General features: G+C 40.5%; 1 protein-coding gene across 8 annotated transcripts; it reads right to left on the bottom strand.

Annotated features, from left to right (window-relative positions):
• Positions 1–133: 133 nt before the first annotated feature.
• On the bottom strand, positions 134–24,910 carry Fam122b (family with sequence similarity 122B). 8 transcript variants are annotated; one of them, XM_005358470.3, is made up of 9 exons: positions 23,978–24,910; positions 21,385–21,463; positions 16,317–16,360; positions 16,184–16,238; positions 15,830–15,931; positions 15,457–15,539; positions 14,447–14,508; positions 10,073–10,169; positions 134–2,032 (listed from the first exon to the last, which is right to left on the bottom strand). In XM_005358470.3, the coding sequence occupies exons 1-9, from the start codon at positions 24,073–24,075 to the stop codon at positions 1,963–1,965; spliced, it is 690 nt and encodes a 229-aa protein (XP_005358527.1). In that variant the 5' UTR covers positions 24,076–24,910; the 3' UTR covers positions 134–1,962. The 8 variants fall into 8 exon arrangements, with proteins under 8 accessions (XP_005358527.1, XP_026640747.1, XP_005358524.1 ...); XM_026784946.1 differs by having other exon boundaries at positions 14,447–14,511; XM_005358467.3 differs by having other exon boundaries at positions 134–2,926; positions 14,447–14,511.

Consider the following 24,910-nt stretch of genomic DNA (forward strand, 5'->3'; position numbering starts at 1 on the left):
CCTCTCTGCAGAACAGCCCTTTCCTCAGAACCTGACCTACTCCTGGAAACAGAAAAAGCTCCTGGGGTATGACAACAGAAAATAATTACCAACAGGAATAAGAGAGGCAGACTTGCAAACTACTGTCTTTTTATACATGTATTATGCTTTATTAAATTCACATTCTTAAGATATACACTGGGTAAACATTTCACAAAACTTTCTATTATTCCAAAAGCAGGTATCATAAAACAGTGATTTATAAGTCAGTCAAGCAAAACCAGTATCTAGAGGATTTTATTATGGTTTCATTTCTTGTACTAGTTTTCAAATAGAAGCTTAAAATATATGATATAATATGAGAATAGGAAGAAAGAATTTTACTTTATAACAATAACTACACTGCAAATATTAGACTTTATATAAAAATAAAGGGGTACTGTCAACAAAGTTTCTCTGCGAATGGCCTATCTAGTATTTCAAAACAATCCCTGCACAAACTTAGCTTTCTGGTTCATTTAAACATAGAGGACAACAATAAGAAAAGATTAGTTTACAAAGGAAAAGACAAAAATGTGGCAAAGGAATTTGTAGAGAGAAGCGGGGATTGACGGGTGGGAGTGAGATGAGAGACGGTGGGGATGGAGAGCAATAAGAATCAAGTACATACATGTATGAAATTGACAGAGAAAATTGAAAACATTGAATGAAATTCATTAATAAAAGAGTTGGCTTAAAACAGGAAAGTGAAGACCCTGCCTCTTTGATCTTATCAAACCACTGGGACAATTTCAGTTCTCTGCTCCAGCTTTACCTCACCATTGAATTTTTAACATGTTTAAATATCATCCCATTTCAAAGGTTATTTCTTAACAGTCCTAAATTTGTACCCTAAATTTGAACTCAAAAGTTCCCCTTTAAGGAAGTAAGATAGAAGAGGGAACATGACAAATGTCCTGAAAGACAAAGTCATCTTTTATCATTATGAAGGCAAAAGCCTTTGAATATGGTTCATTAACAGAGTGGATATAGCAAGTGCCATCAAAGAAACGTTTCTTTAAAATGGCACACAAGGGGCGATTCTTAGAACAGCACATTTATGTTAGGTCTGAAGGATTATGAGCTTTTCACAGGCTAAAGCAACATGGGAAGGAAAGCCGTTAACAGCCGTTATGACAGTGATTAGAATGTAAACTGAAGAACAGACCTGATTCTCTAATGGACCGCTGCAAGCTGAGTGATGTTCTCTAACGATCAGAAGAGAGGTTTTGCATCAAGCACACTAATTTCTGGTCTGGGAATTCCTTCAAACCACCTCTAAGGATTTTAGATTTCAAAAGACTTAAGTGTAATCGTTTTCTGTTTGCTTCTTCCATTCACTTAGAAATAGAATACCACAATTCTAGCAGGTAAATGTGGATATCAAACACTGTCACCCACCATGCTGAACATGAAAAGAAATCTAACAGCACGGATACTGCACGTAGTGTAATAAATATTAAATAATGTCACAATAGATCACACTTGGATTTCTTAAATATTTTAGTTGGAGTTTCCTCTTGTAAAAATGACAGAGCATATGTTACGTCACACTGCATATATACTGCTTAGAGCTCAAAAAGCTTGTGGAAGCAGAGGGCATGGGAGCATTGACCCTTTCAGTACCTCAAAGCTTCCTTACAGATATTAAACTGCTCGCTATAGGAAACAAGAACAAGAACTGGGCTCTGACTCTAGCACAACACGATAACCAAAGAACCCACCAGTCACGTGACAAAACAAACTCAGTGACGAAAAGGAAATGGCAAAGACAAACGGAAGATAGCACTGACATAGAGAAAGCTTCCACTTGCCACAAGACCTTATGATACACGTCCCTACAGCATGGCAATGTACCCCAAGGCACCCAAGGCCTCGCCATACTACCCGAGACACTGACAGCTTCCTGGACGCTTACTTTTGTACAGTGGTTTGTGTAAATAACTACTCGTTCATTTGTAGATGCTCCACACATCTGGTCAAGGCAGGAATTTCTTCTCCTTGATAACACCACCTAGAAATATCAACAATATTTTATATATTCCTCAGGGATTCACACAGCAACTGTGGTGGGCACGTCCTAAGAAGCTGAGGTGACTGCTGCAGGCCCCCTTAAGCCCATGTCCGTGTCCACTCTAAGATCAGTCTTCACTGCACACATCCCAACAGCAAAGCAATGAGGGGAGTGGTGGAAGCGACTATGGCTTTCCTCCCCTCTGTGAGAAATGGCAAGTCAGCAGCTCAGACAGAAAAGGAAAACAAAATAATGTACTTAAAGCTGATGCAGAGAAATGAAAATTTGACATAATCCAAAGCAATTTAAATATTGCTATGAAATAAAGAGATGGGAAAGTATGTAGTCAACAGTAATTTTTATAAATCTCTCAAGCAAGAGAATTTCTGATCACCTCTGTTATGTTACTGCTAGGGAAAGGAACAATCACGGAAGATACACATCAGTGCCCCCTTAAATGCTTGAAAGTAGGTGCTCTTTGAGGCACTGAGAAGAAATTCTCCAAGCAATCAAAACTGTATTGCGATTTAGTCATCAAACGCAAAATGAGATCAGCCAAAACAGATGTTAGTAGGGTGACTATGCTTGCCAAATTGAACTTTTGAAGACAGAGATGCCCAGAAGTGGGCGCATCGGAATGGCTGCAATCTGCCGAACTTTAATCCCCACTGCGGATCAAAGTTCTCTGCATTCCTCACTGAATGTTTTATGTGGGAAATAGTTAAAACACTGAATCAGAAATGGTTAAGTCACTTGGGTGAGAGATCATCCATCAAGATGAACGAAGAGCATGAATTGGAGCATGCTACTGGAGACTCTGCGGGAGCGCTGCCTGTAGCCAGTGAGTCTGAGGACAAGCCACTGCTGATACTACTGCCATCCAAAATATCTGAACTGAGGACAAAGCAAAAAGAATTGTAAGCGAATGCATGTATCAGGGTCAACATAACATGCAATGATATGACTTCAAGGACACACACATCAGTACAGCATTGGTAAATAATAAGAAGCATAAAGGCCACAGCAATGAAATGCATAATGTACTATGTTGAGGGACCTGTGAAATTTATAAAACGATGGAAAGCCGGAGGAAGACTCGCGATCTTCTATCTAATTTGATCATCCCCTGGAGGCACCTGACTATGTAGCATATGATAAGTGCTCCTCTTGACATGCCATGGTTATTGTGAAGGGGGGTTCCTGATCTCCTGCCTAAAATATTGCTGTTATATTTATCTTCTTACTTTTCCAGAGCCTTAGAGGAAGGAAAACCGGTTTACTAAGGTACCTATTCGCAAACTAGCTTAAGTGTGTCTGCAGACATCCTACTTCTATTCTTGAGGAAAGTCTTCCAACTGTCCTAAAACTGACCGCTTGGTTTGCCCACTCCCAAAGAGGCTTCAATGCAAATATTTTAAAAATGATTTTTTCTAATTACATGTCTTTCCTATTCTCATTTTATGAATTCTTTATACTGTTTCCTTTCAGACCCAAAGGTCTCCCTGCTATCCGTAAAAGACTCCTTCCACCCTTCAGAGACTCTCCAGTTACGTTTCTAAAACTCTCTCCTCATGGTCCCCGTCACGTCTCTTTAATCCAAACAACTGGCCTGTTTTCATCCTGCCACTACAACTGATTTGGACACCAAACGTCTCCATAAGCCAGCACAGGAAGATGCTTCCCACCCAGCGAAGATGCTCAGTGTTCCCAGAACTGAATTTGGCCCGCCTGAGCCTGGCTTCTTCGTACTTTACACGGAGCCGAGAACATCATGCCACCTTTCTTGCTTCAGTTCCCAGGGGTCATGGATCTACGCTCTCTATTTGCCTTGAACTTACTCATTCACTTATTCTAATATTTACCAAGTGCCTGCCAAGTGTAGAAAGTATGTAGCTACCTGAAGGACAGACAAGGTCCTGAGCCTCACTGAATATACAGGATAGTGGAGGAGACAGGGACTGAAATGATCAGGCTCATAAAAAATAATTACACTCGGCGATGTGAGTAACAAAGGGAAGGAAGGGGGCTGTGAGAGTCTGACACATGGGCAACCTGATCTAACCTGGAGGAAGTGTGAAAGGATTCTCAGCGGTGAGGTTTGGGTTTTGATGGAAGGATGAATAAACATCAATTTGGGAAGGTGTAGGAAGAAGCAAGGACCTTCTGGGAATTAAAAGCAGACAAGCGCGGAGACAGTATGGAGTCAATGAACGCGGGGAGAGCCAAGCTGGAATAGTCCAGCAGTGCAAGTTTACACAGATATTTTTTATTTTGTGAAAGGGAAGAAAAACGTAATTAGAGAAGGAATTATGACTCAAGGAAATATGGGTTCTAGTCTGTCACTAGCGTCTTTGGAAAACCCTGTTTTGTTCTAAAATAGGCAATCGAAACACTGTCTTTAATATTATTCTTGTAAGTTTCCAAGATGATATATTTCCATTGTAAAGAAGTGTTTAGTTTATTTGTAAATCTCAGGCCTATACTATTCCCATGAAGGGCAACTTTTTCTCTTCTGCCTTTTTAGGCCTATTGTTTAAAATGTCATTTAGGGATGGGACCCAGGGCCTCACACATGGCTGGGCAAACACGTTACCACTGGAGCTACACCACAGTCCCCTCTGTCGTCTTTCGATTGCCTGAAGGTTGCTTTTAGGTGGAGACAGATTACAAATAGGCTTTGGAAAGTAAAAATAAAAAATGGAAACAGTATATTCCACATTGCTCCTACACTATGTACACCACTGTCAAATGCATCATTAATAATACCACTTTTAAGGAAGAAGTCTGGAAAACTTAGTTGGCTCTGATATTTGTTCGACCACATGGCAAAATGGTCCAAAAATATGAATTATTCAACAACTGAAAAAAAAGTTACACAGATAATCCAAGACATTGGAAAATCAAAAGGACCTTTCTATTTGCCTTTGGAACATATGCGAATTTTCCTCTGTAGCATTTTGCCTAGACTAATATTAAAATGAATTGACTTTCCTAAAGCACATATTGGCTGGGCAGCACAAGGGCATGCTCTATGCCGTTTGGCATGAAGAAAGAGACTTTGATTAACATTTGGCCACCATGCAGATAATCTGAAGATAAATAAAGAATTCTTTATTGCAAGCACCAGAATGACAGTGAGCTCAGGATTAGAAGAGTTCATCTGTAACAAGACCTGTTTGCTTAGGTGACACTGGTATTTATTCCAAAATACAAAATAAGACTGTGTAGTTTTTCTAATTTGTTGATTACTTAAGAGAAAAAGATGACAGAGACATTACCAATTAGAAAAAATTGAACATTTCAAAATATCTTCTTTACTATTACACATAAAAGTCTCTAATTTTTCTCACTATTAGAAAAATGGCACAGCTACATTTTGTCTCCACCACAATTTAGCTTCACAACTTAGTAAAGCTTAACTTAGTTCACTGCCACTGAACTAAGACCTGATTTCTGTTCTAGTTAATCTGGTCACATGGTCATGGAAGCAGAAGCCATAGGTCATATCAGCCAATCATTAGATCCATGTAGAACAGGACTTGTGTAACTGTGCAACCCACAGAGATCACTGTGTGAAAGTAACTCTTGTGGGTCACCATCTCATCTTACACCAGCGCTTCTAAAAGCAACAGAGTACAGTCCAATTTGAGTTTCTTATTTTCTCATATAATATCTAATGAGAGTGCCAATGATAACGAGTCTTACTTCTACTAGTGGCCAAAAGCCAGACAATGATAGGAAAGTAAAGAAAATTCAGACTAGACACAGGACCATCTGAATTGAAAGTGAACTGATTCATACTATCATATATATATATATATATATATATTTAAAAAGCTAGGAGTACTGGCAATATGGCTCAGTGGGTAAGGGCACTTGCTGCCAAGCCTGATGACCTGAGTTCAAAGAACAGACCTAACTCCTGAAAGTTGTCCTCTGATCTCCCCGTGTGTATGGCCTTAAACAACAAACAAATAAAAAATTGTAGAAAAATCATCTAGGCATGGTGACACACAGGAGCATCCAGCATTTCCGAGGCAGAAGTAGGAGCCTCAGGAGTTCAAGGTCATCGTTGGCTACATAGTGAGTTTAAGGCTTGCTTTGGATACAGAGTAGAATTTTGTCTCAAAATGCAAATCAAAAACATTAAAAATAATGATAGCTAGAGTGTAGACCCAGAACTCACGAGACAGGGGGATCTGAAGTTCAAGACTAGGCTGGGATACATACTGAATTTTAGGCCAGTCTAGACTATATAATGAGAAGACTCAAACGATAAATCTAACTCCAAATATTAAAATTAAGCATCATATCAAACAATGATGCACTGGGCAAGAAAACTTAAGAATTTTTCCCTTTTACAGGCAAAACAGGGTAGCACTTAATCTTCACCACAGGGCTAGGGTCCCTGAAAATACTTTTGTTTGCTTTGAAGAGCTGTAGACGCACACACTCTTATTCCCAGCTGGATGAGGAACAAAAACAAAAAACAACTGAAGTGCTAAATAGGGCTTACTTCTGAATTATGCTCAAACTCTTGATGTTCACAAATACTAAATGTAGAATGATGTAATTCCAGCTTTGTAGTGGCAATGTTCCCCACATTCTGTTGACAGGGATTTCGGGAATTTTTTAGGGAAAAAAGGAAATAAACAGTATGCCCAAATGGACACAAACCCTAAATGGGTTCACATTCAATGTCCTAATTTAATTTATACTTCAAAGATGTCAGATTTTAAAGATTATTAACTAGCACATAAACTTTAAAGACTATGAAATGTATTTTTTTCCTTCTCTTTGTGGGATGGGATAGGAAATAAAGAAAAGTTTAAAAACATGGGCTCATATCCGCTGGTTATCAGATCTTTGAGCCATTCTCTAACTGACAGCAAAAGAAGTTTCCTTGCTTTTGTTATTAAGCAGTCTGCCATCTTTAGCAACAGAAACCAGGACACAGGTGGTTCCTATCTCTGGCCCCATTTCTAAGAATATGGATATATGATGTTGACCAATGGAACTGCATTAAGAGGCAGAAGTTTCTGTAAAAGCAGAATCCAGATTCATTATTCAGAGTAACTCACACAATTTCTTCCCTGTAGACCTAAGTGTCAGCATCTTTAGTATATATGGTGTCTTGCAGATCTTAACACAAATTTAAGCTTTAAGATCCTTTGAGATGTCACCAATTCATCTAAAACCATTACTTGAAAGTTAATTAACTATCTTTTGAAAGGCTGTGTTTGTAGTACATACATGTGTGTGCATATGAATATTCATGTCTGTCACTGCTCACATAGAGACCAGAGGAGGCCAGAGGAGGATGCTGGGTCTCTCTAGGCCTGCTCTCTTGAGACAAGAGCTCTCACTGAACCTGGGGCTCCCAGCTTTCTTACCGAGGCCAGTTAATCAGTAAGCTCCAGTGTTGCATCCATTTCTCCCCTTAGTCCCTGGCACTGAAGTTATAGGTGTGTGTGGTCTTGCCTGGTGTTTACATAGGTGCTGCAGATCCAAACTTGGGTCTTCATCTTTGCAGTCAGTGTTCCGACCCACTGAGCCATTGTCCCAGTTATTGGTTTGTTTTGTTGCGGGGAAGGGGTCTCACTGTGTAGCTCAGGCAGACCCATTCAACTCAGTATTCATTCAGTTTAGGTTTCATTTAGCATTAATGTCCATGTCTCTAGGAGCCTCCCAGCTCCTACAGGTACACCCATGGTTTGTAACAACAGCTCAAGTTCCACTACAGCACTGCCATCGCCAGCTAAGGCTGTGCTGATTAAAGACGAGTGCCCAGGCAAGGAATGGGGACCACAAACAAATACTGTGTCTTTTCCTTTCCTGTTCTGTTTTGTTTCCGTTTGGATTTTGGTCTTGCTATGGATAAAACCCAGGTGGCAAGCATGCTAGAGAAGTGTTTGGACACTGGGCTATACCTCCTTCTGGTTTTCTTTTGCTTGATACAGCCTTACTAAATACTTCAGGCTAACCTGTTGCACTACAGCCTAGGCTGGCCTCCAACACTGCAATCTGTCTCAGCCTTCATTGTGCTAGGATTACAGGAATGTGCTACCATGACCTGCTCCCTATCCTTGCTTTCTAATCTGCATGAACTTCTTTTCCTATTTTGTGGTAATGTAAAAAACGACATAAAATATATATAAGTCTCACCATGCATTTTTTGCCATGCTGAAGGCAGAACAGAGCCCTGTACAGGCTAAACATGCTCTCTACCACTGAGCTACACACCCAGCTCCTCATTCTCCTTGTGAATGTTTTCCTCATTGGATCACTTGATAAATAACTGGGCAAGCAATCTATTTATAGTCATGTGCCTATACTCACACTTTACCATAAAAGCCACGTGCTTTTGTGCACCAGGTATATAGTTTCACCCACCAGTCCCCTTGACAAGCCCCAGGAATTGCTCTTTGCAATCTCTACATATCTGGGAGGACACACTGTACTAAAATTAGCAATTGAACTACCAAGGCCACAGAGAGACAGTGGAAGATACAAATAGGAAAACTCTAAAAGGTATTCCAACAGTACCAGTCAGCAAGCCTCATGAATGACAATAACTTAGGACTTGCTCACCTAGAAGTACAAGTTAGCTTAAACAAAATGATGCACATGCAATTTGGGAAAAAGAAATTGTCACCCTTACAGCACCGAGTGGCTTTTATATTTCTTCCATTTAGAGGGTTCCATTCTATTTTTAAAGTGAATGCCCTTGTGAGGTTTTTAAAAAAGGACTCTCAGCTATAAAACCGAGGAATCAAAAAGTTCTCAAAGGTGTTACACAACTGTATATAAAATATGGGTACTTGGCAAGTTGACTGAAATATCCTGAAAGATTTCAAAATATTACCTAGGAACTGCTACTATGCCTTCTACCCAGATGTCTGTCGGCATCCAATTGCTCAATTTTAAGAACAGGAAAAGAAGTTAATTCTCTCATCAAACACTGAAAACCCTTATGTTTCAGACCTAAACTAGAATGAGAATCATGTGACCTGGACCATAAGAATTAGTAACTGTTACTATAAAGCTGCACATTTAAGCTGGATTTGATGGTACATGCCCATGGTCCCAGTACTCAGGAGGCTAAAGCAGGAGGGGTGTAAGTTCTGGATTACAGTGAGCTTGAGGTAAGCCTGGACTACACAGTAAGACTATGTTTCAAAATGCAACGAGAAACTGCAATCTTAATTAGCACTGTGATTGACAACTATAAATTTTCTAAAAAGATCTTATCATAATAGATCACATTACTTAGCAAATACCACAAGTATAATGTTTTGAATATGAAATGTCCTCTCCCAGCTCATGTGCTGAATGCCTGCTTGCCTGGGTAGTGGCACTATTTTGGGTAGTGGCAGAAACTTTAGAAGCAAGGAAGCTACTGGGAGCATGAACATGAAAGTCATACATTTTCCCTAGTCCCTTCTTTCCTTTCTGCTTCCTGGCTTCCCCGGGGGCAGTAGCCCTACCAGATATTCCTATTGTCACGATGACCGGCATCACCACAGGCCCAGAATCAAGAGAGCCTGAGAACCTCAGACTGGAGCTTCTGAAACCATGAGCTGAAATAAATCCTTTCCCCCTTGCTCATGCCAGGGGTTTTGTCATAGTGAACAAAAGTTTGACTGACACACATGGTTACAACAACGCAGCCATCTCTTAGAAGTCAAAAGCATGGAACATGAAATGCAAGCAGAGCAGGGGTAATCAATATGCATTTTCTCCACAGCAACCCAGAGGCTTTCTCACACCAGTCAGCTGATGGCACGACAGACACCACACTGTCCTTGAGAAAGTCTGACCTAGCAGGCTAAGAACAAAATAAAGGTGCAAAAAGGATACACATACTTCCAAAGAAGTACTTGGACTTTCAGAGGACCTGGTCATTCAAAACCATCTACACCTCTGTGGAGACTTGCCTGTGTGAGTGTGAATTAAATTTTATATTATCTCAATATTCTTTCGATGTGCTTCTTTTGTAACGTGAATTATACCCTAATAGTTTTTTCATTTCATTTTTACCATGAACTGAGATCAGACAATTGCGAAGCATCTGTAGGCAGCATGCTGGTAGAGCCTTGGAAGAGTCTCTTAGGCTGGCTTTCTGTCTCCATCTCTCCTACAACACAAGAAACATAGCTACCATAAAACAATTCTACAAACACAGGACCACTGCTAAAATGAGGGGGATATTTGCATAGCCAAAGCTCGGAATACTTCAAGCTATTATATAAAAGTTCCCGCATGTGCCTGGAGTTTAGAGTTCCAGAGACAAAGGCAGGAACCTGGGCTACATAGCTACTTCCAGGTTAGCTTACACTACATAAGACCTTCTCTCCAAACACCTCCCCCTTAAAACAATGACTTTCTCGTGTACTTTAACATAAAAGAAATATGTTTTTTATAACTGACCAAAAAAAGCTTTCATTTTTCATGCATTATGTATAGCATGTTATTCTCTCTGTCTCTGTCTCTCTCTCTGTCTCTGTCTCTCTCTCCAATAAAAAGAAACATTGATTTTATCAGACAAAGTAGGTATTCCCAAACAGTTAAAGCTCACGGTGACTATTCTTTGGCTTGCAAAAAGTACTTATTTTATATCTTTCAATAACTTAACACATCCTTGAGACAGCAACAAGATGTATTTTCTGATAGTGTAGAAATAGAAAGTTGAATTAGATGCTATACTAAATATAAAAATATAGTTGAAAGTACACCTGAAAGCAGTAACAGTAACCCAGTTCACGAACTTGGAACTGTACTGGTTTGCTCAACTCTAGATTTTCACTGAACTTGTAATCATAAACATGGCACCAATGGGAATCGCGCTTCACATTTTACCACTAACTAGTAAGGGTTGTTTGCTTCTTCTCCTGCCCCAAACTCTGTTTTTATTTCAATTGTGCATATTACTTGGATTTGATGGTCTTTATCGGAGCTTGAAAACAGAATGGAAAAGACAATTTAAGATAAATGTGGTGAGCACGTAATCCCAGCCTTTGTGAGGTAGAGAGCAACTGGGCTGCCCAGAATGCCACACTGGCCTGTACTACAGAGTGAAACCCTGTCTCAAACACGCAAGGAAACTAGCACAAAAAAACCTACTGAATTCAGGAGTTTAGCTATACCTCAATAGGACCATGGAACTAAACTGAAAACTGTATGAACTACTTATGACAGAAAAAGAGAAAACGAGGATACATGCAAACTTCATTTTCCCCTGTTATGAACTAAATAATATGACTTTTTCTTCTGGAGCTTCTGTGTAAGTTACTGACACTCACAAAAGTTATAGTATGTGCTTTGTTCAGTGAAGCTTCAAAACTGGGTTTTAAACTCTAGCAAAGAATCCCTCCACCTACTGGTTGATTTTGGAATAGCTACTAAACATTAAAACCATTAACTTACTGGACAGATTTTACTTTAATAACAATAACAATAATAACTTTAGTTTAAAGTATACTTTTATCTAATACTCCTAAGAGCATTCCTAAGGTTATAAATGATTCCTTCCAAGATTAAATAAAGGGACTTGATTTACTAAATATAAATAGTATCACTATATCAGGACCTACTTTCCAAAGCACATCATCTTTAATATTTTCATAATTTCATATATGTAAACAATTAAATATCATCATATATCACCAATTCGCCTCTCCTACTCCCCCTGGGTCCTCTATCCTCCCATGACCCCATTCCAATTTCATATCCTTATGACTTGTTTTATAACCTACTAAGTCCATTAGTGTTGTTCATATGTGCATGGGTTTGGGGCCATCCACTGGAGTATGGGCAAACTACCAGTGGCTACAACTCTCTGTAGGCCTGGGTAGCCTAGAAGTCACTGTGCAACTAGTCTGTCTTCAAACTTATAGTGATCCACCTGCCTTTGACTTCCAGTTTTGAACTGCCCAAGTAGCAGAGAATGCCCCTGACCTCCTGATGCCCCTACCTCTACCTGCCCAGTGCTATGATTACAGGCATGCATCGCCAAACTGTTAGGCTAGAGCAGAGAGCAAACCCAGGGCTTCGTACACATTACGTTACACAAGTACTCTATCAATAGTGCTACATCTTCAGCCCTCTTTGATATTTTTGAGACTGAGCCTCATGAAGTTGAGTTGGCCATGTCTCCTGTCTCCACTACACAAGTGTGATTTCCAGTTGTGTGCCACCATACCTAGCTATCCTTAATTCTAAGTTGGATCAAATTTAATCCTTCTGAATTTGTGTGTGAGTGTAGGGATAGAAAGATTCACCAAAGCCATTTTCCTAGTGTAGTTTAGTGGTCCTGAAGGTGATCTGAATTGCTTCATTTTTGAGGGTTATAAAAAAGACTTCCATATTTTTATGTGCATGAATGTTTTGCCTACATATACACATGTGTACCACATGTGTGCCTGGTACCTGCAGAGGCCAAAAGAAGAAAAGTATCAGATCCCTTGGAAATAGGATTGGCAGCCACCATGTAGGTGCTTGGAACTGCTCTTTTTTAAGTCTTAAAGATTTATTTTATCATTTTAATTATGTGTGTGTTTGCATTTGTGTTGGTATATGCATATGAATGGAGGAGGAGCCTTTGGAAGCCAGAGGTGTCAGATCCCTCGGGACCGGGAGTTACAGGTGGCTAAAAGCCACCTAATGTGTGTGCTGGGAACAGAACTCAGGTCCTTTACAAGATAGCAGCATTCTCCCTTAACCACTGAAACATCTGTCCAGGCTTTTTTCTTAAGGCAATTGGAGAAACTCTTCTTTAAAATGACATCTGCTTATACCTGCAGCTTAAGGTGTTTTCCTTTAGGAATTTTAGCATTTTAGGTTTTATATTAAGGCCTTTGATCAATTTTGAATGGCTTTTTTGTGTAGGATGAAAGAGAGGGATCTAGTTTCATCCTTCTGCATGTGGACATCCAGTTTTCCCTGTACCACTTGCTAAAGAGGCTGTTATTTTTCCCTCAATGTATGTTTTTGATACATTTAAGAAATTATGTAGATGCGGGCTGGAGAGATGCACTGTGGTTAAGAGCATTTGTTGTACTAGCAAAGGAGCTGGGTTCAGGTCTCAGAATCCCAGGGTGGCTTACAACCATCTGTTCAAACTCCAGTTCTAGAGGATCCAGTGCCCTGTCCTGCCCTCCACAGTCACTGTATGCATGTGATGCACACCAATCAGGCAAAACCCTCGTACACATAAAATTTAAAAAAATCTCTTAAAAATTATAAATAACTATGTGGGTCTATAAAACATGAAGATCTCAGATTGAATTTTTATATATGTGCTTTTATGTGGGCTCATAAGAAGAGAAAAAGAGGTCTTGAGAGGAGAAAGGTTAAAAATACAGGGAACATAAAAAGCATTGAGGGAGGGCAATAGGAGGAGAAAGGGATGAGGCAGTGTAAACTATACAAGAAAATGCCATAAAAAACCGTATTTTCTATGCTGATAAAAAATGAAAGAAAAAAACTAGATGGATGTGGCGGCGCCTCTGTATAATCACACCACTTGGGAGACAGAAGCAAAAGGACCAAAAGTTATGGCCAGTCTTGGCCATATATATAGTGACTTCATTGCCAGCCTGGTGACATAAGACTGTATCAAAACAAAACAAAAAACGAATAATAAAAAATAAAGTAAAATGGCACCTGGCACTTTTAATTATACAGTCAAATTGCCAGGAATAATGACTAAACCAATTATCAAATATCTTGGCCATGTTTAAAGAAACAGATGCTATCAAGGGTTTACATAAACACCTAAGTCTACTGCAGACTGAGAAAACTTTAGTACTTTGTAGTTCAAAATAAGCAACTGAGAGAGCACCCACGTACACTGAAAACTTTCCAGACCTGACTACTGGACAACCTGTACTCTGCTGAGGTATAATTTGTTGATGGGAATGTGAGTCCCACTTCTAGGCTAACTTCGTGTTTACAGATGTATTTGCTATGCATCTCTGAGGATCACTGAAAGGCAATTGTTTTGGAATATACATCAATAATATGAATTTAAGAATATAATTCAGATATGAATTATAAAAATATATATCATAAAATAATTTATGTAACATAGAACCTATACAGAATATGTTGAAAATATTTAACATTTCTTTAGAAAAAAAAGAAAATTAATTCTGTGAATTCATTTCAGATGAGAATTCTAGTTTCTAATTCAAGCTTGGCTAAATTCAATATCAGAAGTATGATGAATCTTTTCCCCCAATATTATTAAAATGAATATATTTACTTAGCAAGGTGTACAACGGTACATATACAAATACATTAATTACCATACCTATTTAGCTTTTCTTCTGGGGTGGTATAAGCACATTTAAGGTCTCCTCTCTTAGATTTGAAGTATGTAGCACAGTCCTGTCAACTATACTTGCCACATACCTTTTCTCTTAAGAGGACCAAGAACACTGGGTCTGATGCACTTGACTGGACTCTGATTCCTCCTGCTTTGACAAATAAACAAATAGGATGAAAGACCCACAGCATTACAATCTAGCAAATAAGCAACATCGACAGTCATATAGTCAGAAATACACAGTGTTTATATATAGGGCGATTAGACTCAAACATATGAAGATATGAAAAAAACAGGGCATTTTAAGCTATTTAAAAAATATTCTCTAATGCAAAATACCCACAATTGCTTGAAGAAATGTGTCTTACTAAAAAATGTATTTGGATTTTGATCTATAACATCTTTTATCTTTAAAAAGGGTGTTAGCATGGTAGTGTGTGTGTGTGTGTGTGTGTGTGTGTGTGTATTTTCTCTGAATATAAATCAACACTAAGCACTGGGGATGTAGCTTCGTGATAGTTTGCCCAGTACTCACGAGGTTCTTGGTTCAAGACTTGGTATCACAATCAATCCATCAATCAGCATTAAATCTCAAACACAGAATCTTGTAAAATGTTAATGCCTCAATGTAAGTGGTGAGCATATGGTTGTTCATTATGAAGTTCTAACTATTTTGATGTATGTCTAAAAAATTCCATAGTAAAATTAACTCAAGGAAAATATAATGAGTGATACTCCAGACACCCCTCTCTCTCTGCCTCTCTCTCGTGTGTGAGATGCATGCATGTGCACACACATGTCCAAGTTCATATGCCTGTGTGCTGATGCTCTTGGAGTCCAGAGCAAGATGGTCTATCACACTCCACCTTATTCCTGTCAGACATGGTCTCTCACTAAATCTAGAGCTAGGCTAAGTGGCTAGCAAGCCTGAGCAATCCTCCTGTCTCAGTCTCCCAGTGAGGTTATAGGTGTTCATGGCCATGATGAGCTTTACACATGTGTTCTGGGGTCTCACTTCAGATCCTCATGCTGACAAGTGCTTTTACCCACTGAGTCATCTTTCCAGTCCCCAAATCTAACACTCAAATTCTCTTACCTTGAAAAATGTCTTGCATTCAGAACAGGACTCGGTGGCATACCGCTGCTACTCACGAACATTTGCAAGGATGGTGACAAACTCTGCTAGAGAAAGTACATGCACTATCCAAACTGCTACAGCACTTCAGTTTTCCAAAGATGCTTTTCTTTTGTTGTTTTTAAAAGGTTCTTTTGAAACATGACAGAAACAGTATAGCTATGCAAGTGCCTCATACATATGGCATTTTCCCAACTCACTACCATAGATTTTCATTGCTTCTTCAAATCTATGGAGACTTTGAAGGTGAGTTGAGTGGAATTGTGTATATATATTTTAGAATAAACAGCTTGCTGTGCAAGAGACAGTTAATATCTGGTCGACAATATCCTACCTTTCCAAATTCCCTGGTTGGGGAAGGTGCCGGAGAAACTGGAGTAAAGTCAATTCTCTTTGGAGAATATAACTTCTCTTGCTTGTCAAAGTCACTATCACTCTGTAAATATAAAATATTACCTTCATTCAGCATGTCACGAATCCTATGTACTACTACAACAACATGCCTATATTGTGAAGAACAGAAATGGACACATTCAAACATTTTGCTGGTAAAGCAGAGATCAAAACTAAGAATCACTCTGGAAGCAGGAAGGCCATCCATTAGTCTATGAAAGAATCTACCAAGACAGTTGAATAATACAAAAATTTCTGGGAAGTTACAAAACAAGCACACATGGGAACACTTTACCAGGCTCAAGCTTTCATCCCACGACTGGCTTATCTGCATTCCTGCTTGAGCGTCCCTAAAAAAGAAAAAAAAAGCCATTAGAGTTTACAAACAAGACACAGTAGGTTAGGCCCTGCCCTTCCTAACCACTGACCTTTCATGTGAAGTTTCTCTGTTCATCATATCCAGGCCTTCTTCCTATAAGGAGAAGCACATGTGCTAAATCATAGTTTTCCGCCATGTGTCTATTTCAAATAACACTGAAATAATCCCAGGTGATCAGAACTACCATTCTGAGATTGGCAACCATGCTTTACCTGTATTTTAGAGCAGACTCAGAAGTATGATGCTTCTAGCCAGGAGTGGCACCCTTGCTAATTTTGAAGATTTCAGTCTTAAATTTCTGACCCGAGCTAGTAAGCTAAATGTAAACATTTCCTACTGTGTGAGTCACCAAGCTTCTGTCGTCGTTGTCAGTATTAGTGTTCCACCTCTTCCTCCATAGTTCTTCATATTCTTAGAAACTTTGCTCTTCAGCCCCTAAACATTAATACACTAGAGGCAATGCATGCAGTCTTTAGAAAGTACACCAGGTGTCCAACCTCAAAGCACCATCTGTTGCCAGACAGGCCCTGACTTTAGCACTTTTCCCAAATGAATGGAAAGCTGTATAAATTTTAAGGGAAAAAAGACTGGGCCTTGGAAGTATTCATTATTCCACTAATCTAAAATAAGAAGCTATGTGAAATGGGAAAGAAAAAAATGCCAATGATATCAATTTTTATTACTGATGCACTAATGAGTAAAGATAGGCTAACAAACCTGACATAACATTTTATATATGATTAATGTTCTCAAAAATATTTTAAAATGGCAAGAAGAACATTTTGCTTCCATACTATAAATCATCTCTAAGGTCTGATTTCTAATGCTATCACCACAAACCATAACAGTTTAAGGGAAAGAGCGTTTGCCTTGCATGCACACTGCCCTAGCTAGGATCAAAGAAAGACGGCATGGTTAACCTTCAAAAGAATTGCTGTTTCCTTTACATCATCTTTTCTTCTCTTTCCGACAGGATTTCACACAGCCCTGGCTGGCTTTGAACTCGCTGTTTAGGTAGCTGATGATGACCTTGTATTTCTGATCGTCCTGTCTCCACCTCTTGACTATCTGGTATATGGAGTTCTGGGAATGAACCCAGGGCTTCATGCATGCCAGACAAGGACTCTTATCAATAGTCTCAAGCCCTCATTTTTTAATATGGAGGCGAAATTATTTTCCTTCAAAAATAACCACAATCTTGTCACAGAAGGTAAGATATAGTCAAACCAGTGGAGCTTACAAAATTGTTAACAGTTGTAATGTAAATAATTATTATTTTCTCATAAGAAATACAAATGAGCTTGTATGAGTATCACATCAAACAAGACAATTATTCTGCTTAAGAAGCCTTATGCCATTACAACTAAAAAATAAAAAAATTCTAATGTGAGAAGTACAAAAATGGGCTTTTTAGGCAAAAGCTAATTCAAGTAAAAGTATCCACGGAGACATGATTTTACCTTAAAAGATATGCCTCCATTACCCACCCTTTTTGTATTTTTCTCTTCTAAGTTTTGAAACAAGAAAAATTTTACAAGTAAAATCCTTTTTAATGTCATTTTTTTTGCATTAAGAAAGCAACACAAGTTTACCATTTAACTTTTAATGAGTTCACTGAAAATTATAAACTACCGGGTAAGGAAATAAGACAGGGTTACTCCAATAGGCTGGTGTGAGAAAGCATACGTGTGCGTCATCCAGAGAACTCAAGAATGCCAAAAGGTAGTGACCTTCATCCACAGAGCCAAAATGAGGATAGTCCCAAAAATGTGGAGGAAGTCAGAAATTGAAACGCAATATTGATTAAGCATACAACTTCTCAATCTAGACAAAACTATAGTGTGGCTCTGAAACAGAGAGAGATAAAAACAGAACGATGTCTAGAACCAGAAACAAGAATAATGTATGAGCTGGAAAAAAAATGTTCTAAGAGCTTTAGGAAGATGCTGGCTAAATGGTGTTAAGGAAAGCAAAGAGCTCAAGTGGGATAAGAAATGAGCCCCCTGACACAGACAATTAAGTGGGCATTAGTGACATTTTCAAGGACGGCCTTTAATGGAGTTGTGGTAGAAGCAGCAAGATTACCAACTAGCAGGAAATTAGGAGACAAGGAGCTAGATAACGTGAAGGCTAGATTTTTTCTTTGAAAAAGGCCAGGGAAGGGAACAGAAAAGAAGGACAGACCTACATGAAAGAAGACTATTGTCCCTTACAATACGTGTGGGGGAAAGGTGGGAGCCAAAGGTTTAGAGAGGAAAAGACTGAGAGGCTAAGACAGGAGACAATAGCGACCCCAAGTGACAGGGGCACCAGAAAACGTATTAACCACCAGGGAGTAGCACCATATGTGAAGACAAAGGCGTTTGAAGTGAAGAAAACTGGTATTATAGAAGACAGGTGTCAGGACTGGAGATGGCTCAGTGGTTAAGAACTACTGTTCTTGCAGAGGACCTGGGTTTAATTGCCAGGAGTCACATGGCAGCCCACACTTGTCTGTGTCTCCAATTCCAAGGGTTCCAGCACCCTCTTCTGGCCCCCCACAGGCTCCTGAATGCACATGTGCATGTATATTCATGCAGACTCAAGACATACTAAAATAAATAAATCATTTAAGAAATTAAAAGATAAGGGTCTGTTTTATCTGTGAAATGAGAAGTGTCTTTGGCTGGAAGTAAATAGTGCTAAATCAGGAGGCTAGTAGAGACTAAACAACAAAAAAGATTTAGAATATGGTTCTGGAGAACAGCACGGCATCAGTGGTACCTCAGTCCCCTGAGAGAACTAATCTTTCCTTTCAAACTACCCAGCTTTTCAACTTCTCTCCTTGTAATCAAGACAACACCACTCCCCTGGTCACAATGAAACACAATTTCAGTCAGTTGGAATCCTCCTTCTCCCAAAATTGTTATTTGAAAGAGTTGTAATAGCATAAGGCTGCTTAAGCAGAATAATTGTCATGTTTGATGTTGTACTATTACACACTCATTTGTATTTCTTATGGAAAACAGCAATTATTTACATTATGACTGTTACAATCCTGTAAAATCCATTGGTTTGAATTATATCTTACATTTTGTGACAGGACTATGATTATTTTGAAGGAATGTAATTTGGCCTCCAAATCAACTGCTAGCAACTATTAGCAGACCTTTAACCCAAATGCACCCCTTCTGATTTGCTGCCTCTACCACATCACTGAGTTGGAAGCTTATTATAATTGTGTATAAATTTTAGACGATTCACATATAGCTAATCAGTTGGCAAATTATGGAGGTCCTACCCCTCTGCTTGTCTTTTTACCATCTCTTCCTTTCCATTTCATTTGCCATCGTTTCACTCTTTCCTTGTTACTATGGGACACGGATGAGCACATTAAGATTTATACAATGTGCTGTAATATTAGTATAGAGTGTCATTAATATCATGATGGTGTGGGAATGTGTACAAAGGAGATAGAAGGATTAAAGTAGGTTCTGGAGGAGCAAAAACGCAAGAAAGGAGGAGGATGGGGTTGATGGAGAGCACAAGGCTCAGTGAATTACCATGGCCCTTTAGAAAATGAGGCAGCCAGAGCAAAGGATGTGGAGTAATGACAGATGAGCCTAGACTAGAGTGGATAAGAATCTTCACCTCTTAGAAAAGAGCTAAGTGAAGTGCAGAGAGGCAAATTCGTTTTTCCCGTCTTTGCTATGCTTCTCTTATCAGGAGCATAGCTGTATAACACGGAAGAACATTTTTCATACACCCAACAAAAATAAGTAGTTATATTTTCAAGTACTGTCAGGGAAGTAGGTGAAGCGAATCAAACCTCTAGATAGGTAACGTCCCCTCTTTAAGCATTTTTACCCAGTTCAGTGGAAATCTTTCTAAAATGTGTTCTAGTGTCCCCTTTCTCAAACAGGTTAAACCAAACAGAATGGCCTGGAAGCTCTCTAGTCCAGTATCAGCTCTGCCATCTACTACTGTGTGATCCTAAGCAAGTCACAAGTGTCATGAGTCAGTTGCTGCTGCCTGTAACTGGGAAAAATCCCACCTCGTGTCTTGTCTCTTTTCTACTTTGTGGAGACTGTTACATGAACTAAAGTGAAAGGACTTTGTACCATGTAAATACAACCAAAGGGTAGATGCTGCTGGAAATTAAGAAAAGGTTAATGACCAGGGATCCTTAAGAACGTTACCATAAGCTTCTATACTAGCGACACCCTCGGGACTATCAACAGGCTCTTAGCTCTTGTGCCAAACCACAAACTATTGGGAGGGGAAAATCCTGTCTGCTTTTCTGTCTTTCTCTCTCCTTCCCTGCTAGCAACTATTAGCAGACCTTTAACCCAAATGCACCCCTTCTGATTTGCTGCCTCTACCACACCACTGAGTTGGAAGCTTATTATAATTGTGTATAAATTTTAGATGATTCAGGGGTCAGAGAGGCTGTCCTATAAATAAATGGATGAACCTTTGTGCACAGACTATGGAAATGTAGTTCAGCCATTTAGAGGCCCGTGTGCTCACATCTCCGATGGCTAAAGCTGCCGAGAGAGTGAGCTCTGCATGTGAAGTGCTACTATATAAAAACCTCTTCATCATTTCCCCAGTGCAGCCACTGAATACGGTGATTCCCAACAGCTCTGCCACAGAGAAAAATCCACACTCGTCCGCTCTTCTGGGAATATAGACACAGATTTTCCAGGGGTCTTTATGTTAGACAACCAGTGTTATCTGACAGATGAGTGTCAGAAACATTCTGCCACTATTTAGGTGATTTTTTTTTTTACATCCTAGGACAAATAAAGACCACGGTTCTCAGCTATATTTGGAATTTACTCCTGATTTACCTCACGACTGTGACGCAAGTAGAAATAAATAACAAAGAATGATTTTTACAAATACAAAGTCCTACAGCAAGGAAGGCAATTTTTTAAGCCCCACCCCCAACCCTTGTGTGTATGTACCCAAAACTGAATGGCCATTATTGCAAAATTAGTAAACAAGATGGGTAAAATAAATCTTTTGTTTTTTTGAAAAAAAAATGTGCACAGCACATAATTTCCCAGAAAGAGCTATATTTGAAAGTATTCCCGCCCATCTAAATCACTGCCCATACTTACTTTGATACTTACCAAGCTATGATGGCTCATAATTGTCGCACTGTTCCTCCGAGGTCTAAGTGGATATGGCTCAAAAACCTGTGAAAGGTCACTGAAAAGTAAAAAATAAAAGGATTAGCGTCTTCTAAAGGAAGCTATCCGTCAGCTGAGCTCAACACCCTCCAATCCGCAATTAACAATGAAATCTTCAATGGCTCATCATTTCCTAGAGACGAGGACCTCCTTACCAGCCTCTTGGCAGGCCAGGCTTGAGTGCTGCTGCGGCCTCGGCTTCTGCTAGATACTGATCTCTTCAGTGGTTGGGGGACAGCTCGGAGAGGTGGAGGGCGGAGCTCCAGACTGGCTCATTCCAGCTGCTTCAGGTCAGAACTACACCCCCAAACCAGTTCCTGTCAGATGTGAGCAGCTCATCTCTCTACCCCAGAGAACCATGAGGATTACTTACTGCTTTGCCCGTGTTACCACCTGAGAAGAAGCAGGGAGTCCTGTTTTTAAGAGCGCAGTCCTAACATTTCTGCCCCATGCACCAGTTCTACTGCTCTGTCTCTGGATCCTGAGGTCCAAGTGAATAGAGAGAACTGAAGAGTTTGCTTTTTTCTTCCCTTTTTTTGCTCATGTTTCCCCTTTGACCTCCCACGCCCTGCCATCATCTGTCAAAAATTCATCCTCTCCTTCCACACCTATCTCAAGAGCCTTGCTTCCTTTAAGGCACAGCACAACCTTCTCCTCATTCCACAAACATAAGGCAACCATTCCCGACTCCAAACTTAAAGGAACTGGGAGGTGACAGCTTCTTGAGACAACGCCTTGCTTTTTAAAGGCATGGTTTTGCTGTTGTTCATGCTGGTCTTGAACTCCTGGGCTCAAGCATATACCACCACAGTTGGAAAAACTTCCTTTTTATTTACTTTTTAATGAAGGGCTGGAGACAGAAGGAAGAACCTTGTATACCCCCATCAAAAGGTCTACCCTGAGCTACACTGCCATTCCAGTACATTTGTATGTCTGTATGTCCATGTGGATTAAATCATGGCCCCCCCACACGTTAACAGACTGATACCGTTAAACAGCTACATACAGAGCTCACATTTTACCTTTTATTAAGGAAAGAAAGGTTCTCCAGCATCACAACAAAAGGAGAAAAGGGAAAAATGGAAATAAATAGAAAATAAGTGTAGATGGTTATTAAGTCTCTCAGGCGAGGCGCTTTATTCGCCTTTGTACGATATCCCTGAAGTGCCTAGCAGTCTGTTCTGCCATGATAGGAACACAAGGATTTTCAAAACTGAACTGTACTGGGCTCTAAGAGACCACCGACAATACCTATTTCAGTTATCCTCATTTTTAAATGAGAAAACAGATGCGAAAAGAAATAACTCACTCAGTATAGCTAGCTAGTGACAATTGAGACCAGGCCTGGTCTCTTTTCCCCTTGGCTGTCACATCATGCTATCAAGTAATTACTTAAATTGTGGTTCTCGAAACAGTGGGATTTTCTCCCTTAATTGTCTAAATGCAGGTCAGTGGGACAGCCCAGGGCCCTAGCAATTGCTTGCTTACCAGACTTTCACAAGATAAGGAGAAAGAAGGTGGGGTGGAGGATGAGAAGAAACAGACGGTTTCCTCTTAAACATCCAAACATTACTTGCTGATGCCAAGGACAACATCACAAATGCAACAGTCACTTCGTCATCCCCTCCGTTTCAAAATCATATTTAAAACCAGGGAAAAAATACTCGCCCCTCTGCAAAATCCAGATGTTATAAGCAGTTCAATAGGTAGCAAAGCATTATCAAGCCTTCAGCTGTGCTCGAAAAACTGTGGTGGGTAAATATTGCTACTTGTGTGCTGTATTCATGCCCTCTAGGAGGGGGTCGCCTACTCACGAAAGTCAAGTGTGATGGCTTCATTAGGTGAGCCAACCAGCCCTCATTATCACACAATTTCGCTTTAAATTCCCTGTTTGCAAGAGACAACATCCTGCCACTAAAATTAAAGGAGTGATGTTTTCCCCCATTATTTTCTCAAACCAGTGTTTACAGACCTAAGCCACAAACCATCTCTTTTTTCTCTTCTTAGGCATTGAAACGCATTTCAGGCAGCTTTAAAAACTGAAAACACTGTAACAAATCCAAATCACTTAATAAGATAGAAGCGCACCATGTAATCCCAAGTTATTAGATAAACTGTGATTTCTTAACGCAAACCTCTGTTAATGCCAGGGTTCCTAAACTCGGCATAGAAACAGCAGCTCTTAGACACAGGTGTCAAGTTACAAGCCTAATTCAGGGGGTTCAGCTTCACTTGCCCTGATGGAAATTAGCCAGGGGGAAGCAACCTGTCAGCAGAGGCAGGTTCTACATTCTCTTTCAGAACTGGACAACATGGCCCCCAGGTAGAAAGGGCCCCTTTCTCAGACGTGGCCAAAGTGTGAGGTCAAACTTTCCCTCCATCTAGGGAGCCAAGCCACTGTGAAGAAAAGAAGACCTCAACCCCCTCAGTTTGGAGTCCAGATGAACTCGAACTGCCACTTTCGGGAAGGAAGACTTCTTGTCCAGGGACAAATCTCTGAACCCCACACTCCGTCCTCCCCAGTTCAGCTCACCTGAGCACATGGATCAGGGGAGCACTGTTGGCCCGTCTCAGGGTGCCCCCATCAGATGTGTCAGCCTCAAAATCCAGCTCCATTTTCTCCTGAGCCATTCGGAGACTTGCTAGCCCGCACAGCCAGCAGTGCTCAGCTCCTGGTGCTTTGCTATGGACTCACTGCAGGACTGAGCTGCTGGGGACTGGCAGCTGGGGGCGGGGGCTAATGGGCGGAGGCTTGGGCGCGAGGGCGGAGAAAAGTGGGAGAGGAGGATGCAGATGAGGCAGGATGTGGGGGTGGGTGGGGGGCGGAGGAGGATGGAGAGCTTGTGTTGGGAGGGGGGATAGGATGAAAAAAAAAGGATGGAGGAAAGACAAAGACGGGAGAAGAGGCGCAGAGGTTGATAAAGGAAAGATGGAAACGCAGTGCATAGGATATATGGAAGAGGACCGAAGTGCGAAAAGAGCACAAAGGTCAGGGGGAAGAAGAGTACAGGGATGGGAAAGGAGGAGGACGGAATGTGTGGAAGAGGAAAACACAAAACAAGAAAAGGGAGGAAACTAGGCAGTGGCAGAACTCATGCTGTCATTTTTCCCGCCTAAGACCGCAAGCGCGGCTCGGCTACAGTTGCTGTGGCCGCCTTTGCAGCGCTAGCAATGAGGACTTGACAGCTGGCCAGACGGCCTCGGCAGCTCCACCTCCTCATGCTCAGGGTCTCTGTCCAGTCCGCCATGCTCCGGGACCCGGCCCCCAGGGCCCCTCAGCGCAGGGATGGCGCCTTTTGCTCCCTAGCCCCCGCCCGCCTGGAGGACTCGGAAAAGGGGTCGGCTCTCTGCGCCACCACGGTGCTGCTTCTTTCTCTTATTGGTTCTAATGACCTGCGAGACCCGCTGGAGTGCAAACTGAATTCTACGATCTGCCGCCTCTTTTGCCTCCCACGCTTCAGAAATG

The sequence above is a fragment of the Microtus ochrogaster genome, chromosome X, assembly GCF_000317375.1.
Source record: "Microtus ochrogaster isolate Prairie Vole_2 chromosome X, MicOch1.0, whole genome shotgun sequence".
In the NCBI taxonomy this organism is placed as follows: domain Eukaryota; kingdom Metazoa; phylum Chordata; class Mammalia; order Rodentia; family Cricetidae; genus Microtus; species Microtus ochrogaster.

Bases quoted from the DNA above. Each gene is read 5' to 3' on its own strand.
- Fam122b (XM_005358465.3), bottom strand. From the start codon at position 24,075: ATGGCTCAGGAGAAAATGGAGCTGGATTTTGAGGCTGACACATCTGAT. The intron at 15,932-16,183 runs GTAAAGTGTTCC...TTATATTTACAG, and splicing joins GGGATGAAAGCTTGAGCCTG to AGTGATAGTGACTTTGACAA. The intron at 14,512-15,456 runs GTAAGAGAATTT...TATTTGTCAAAG, and splicing joins AATGCAAGACATTTTTCAAG to CAGGAGGAATCAGAGTCCAG.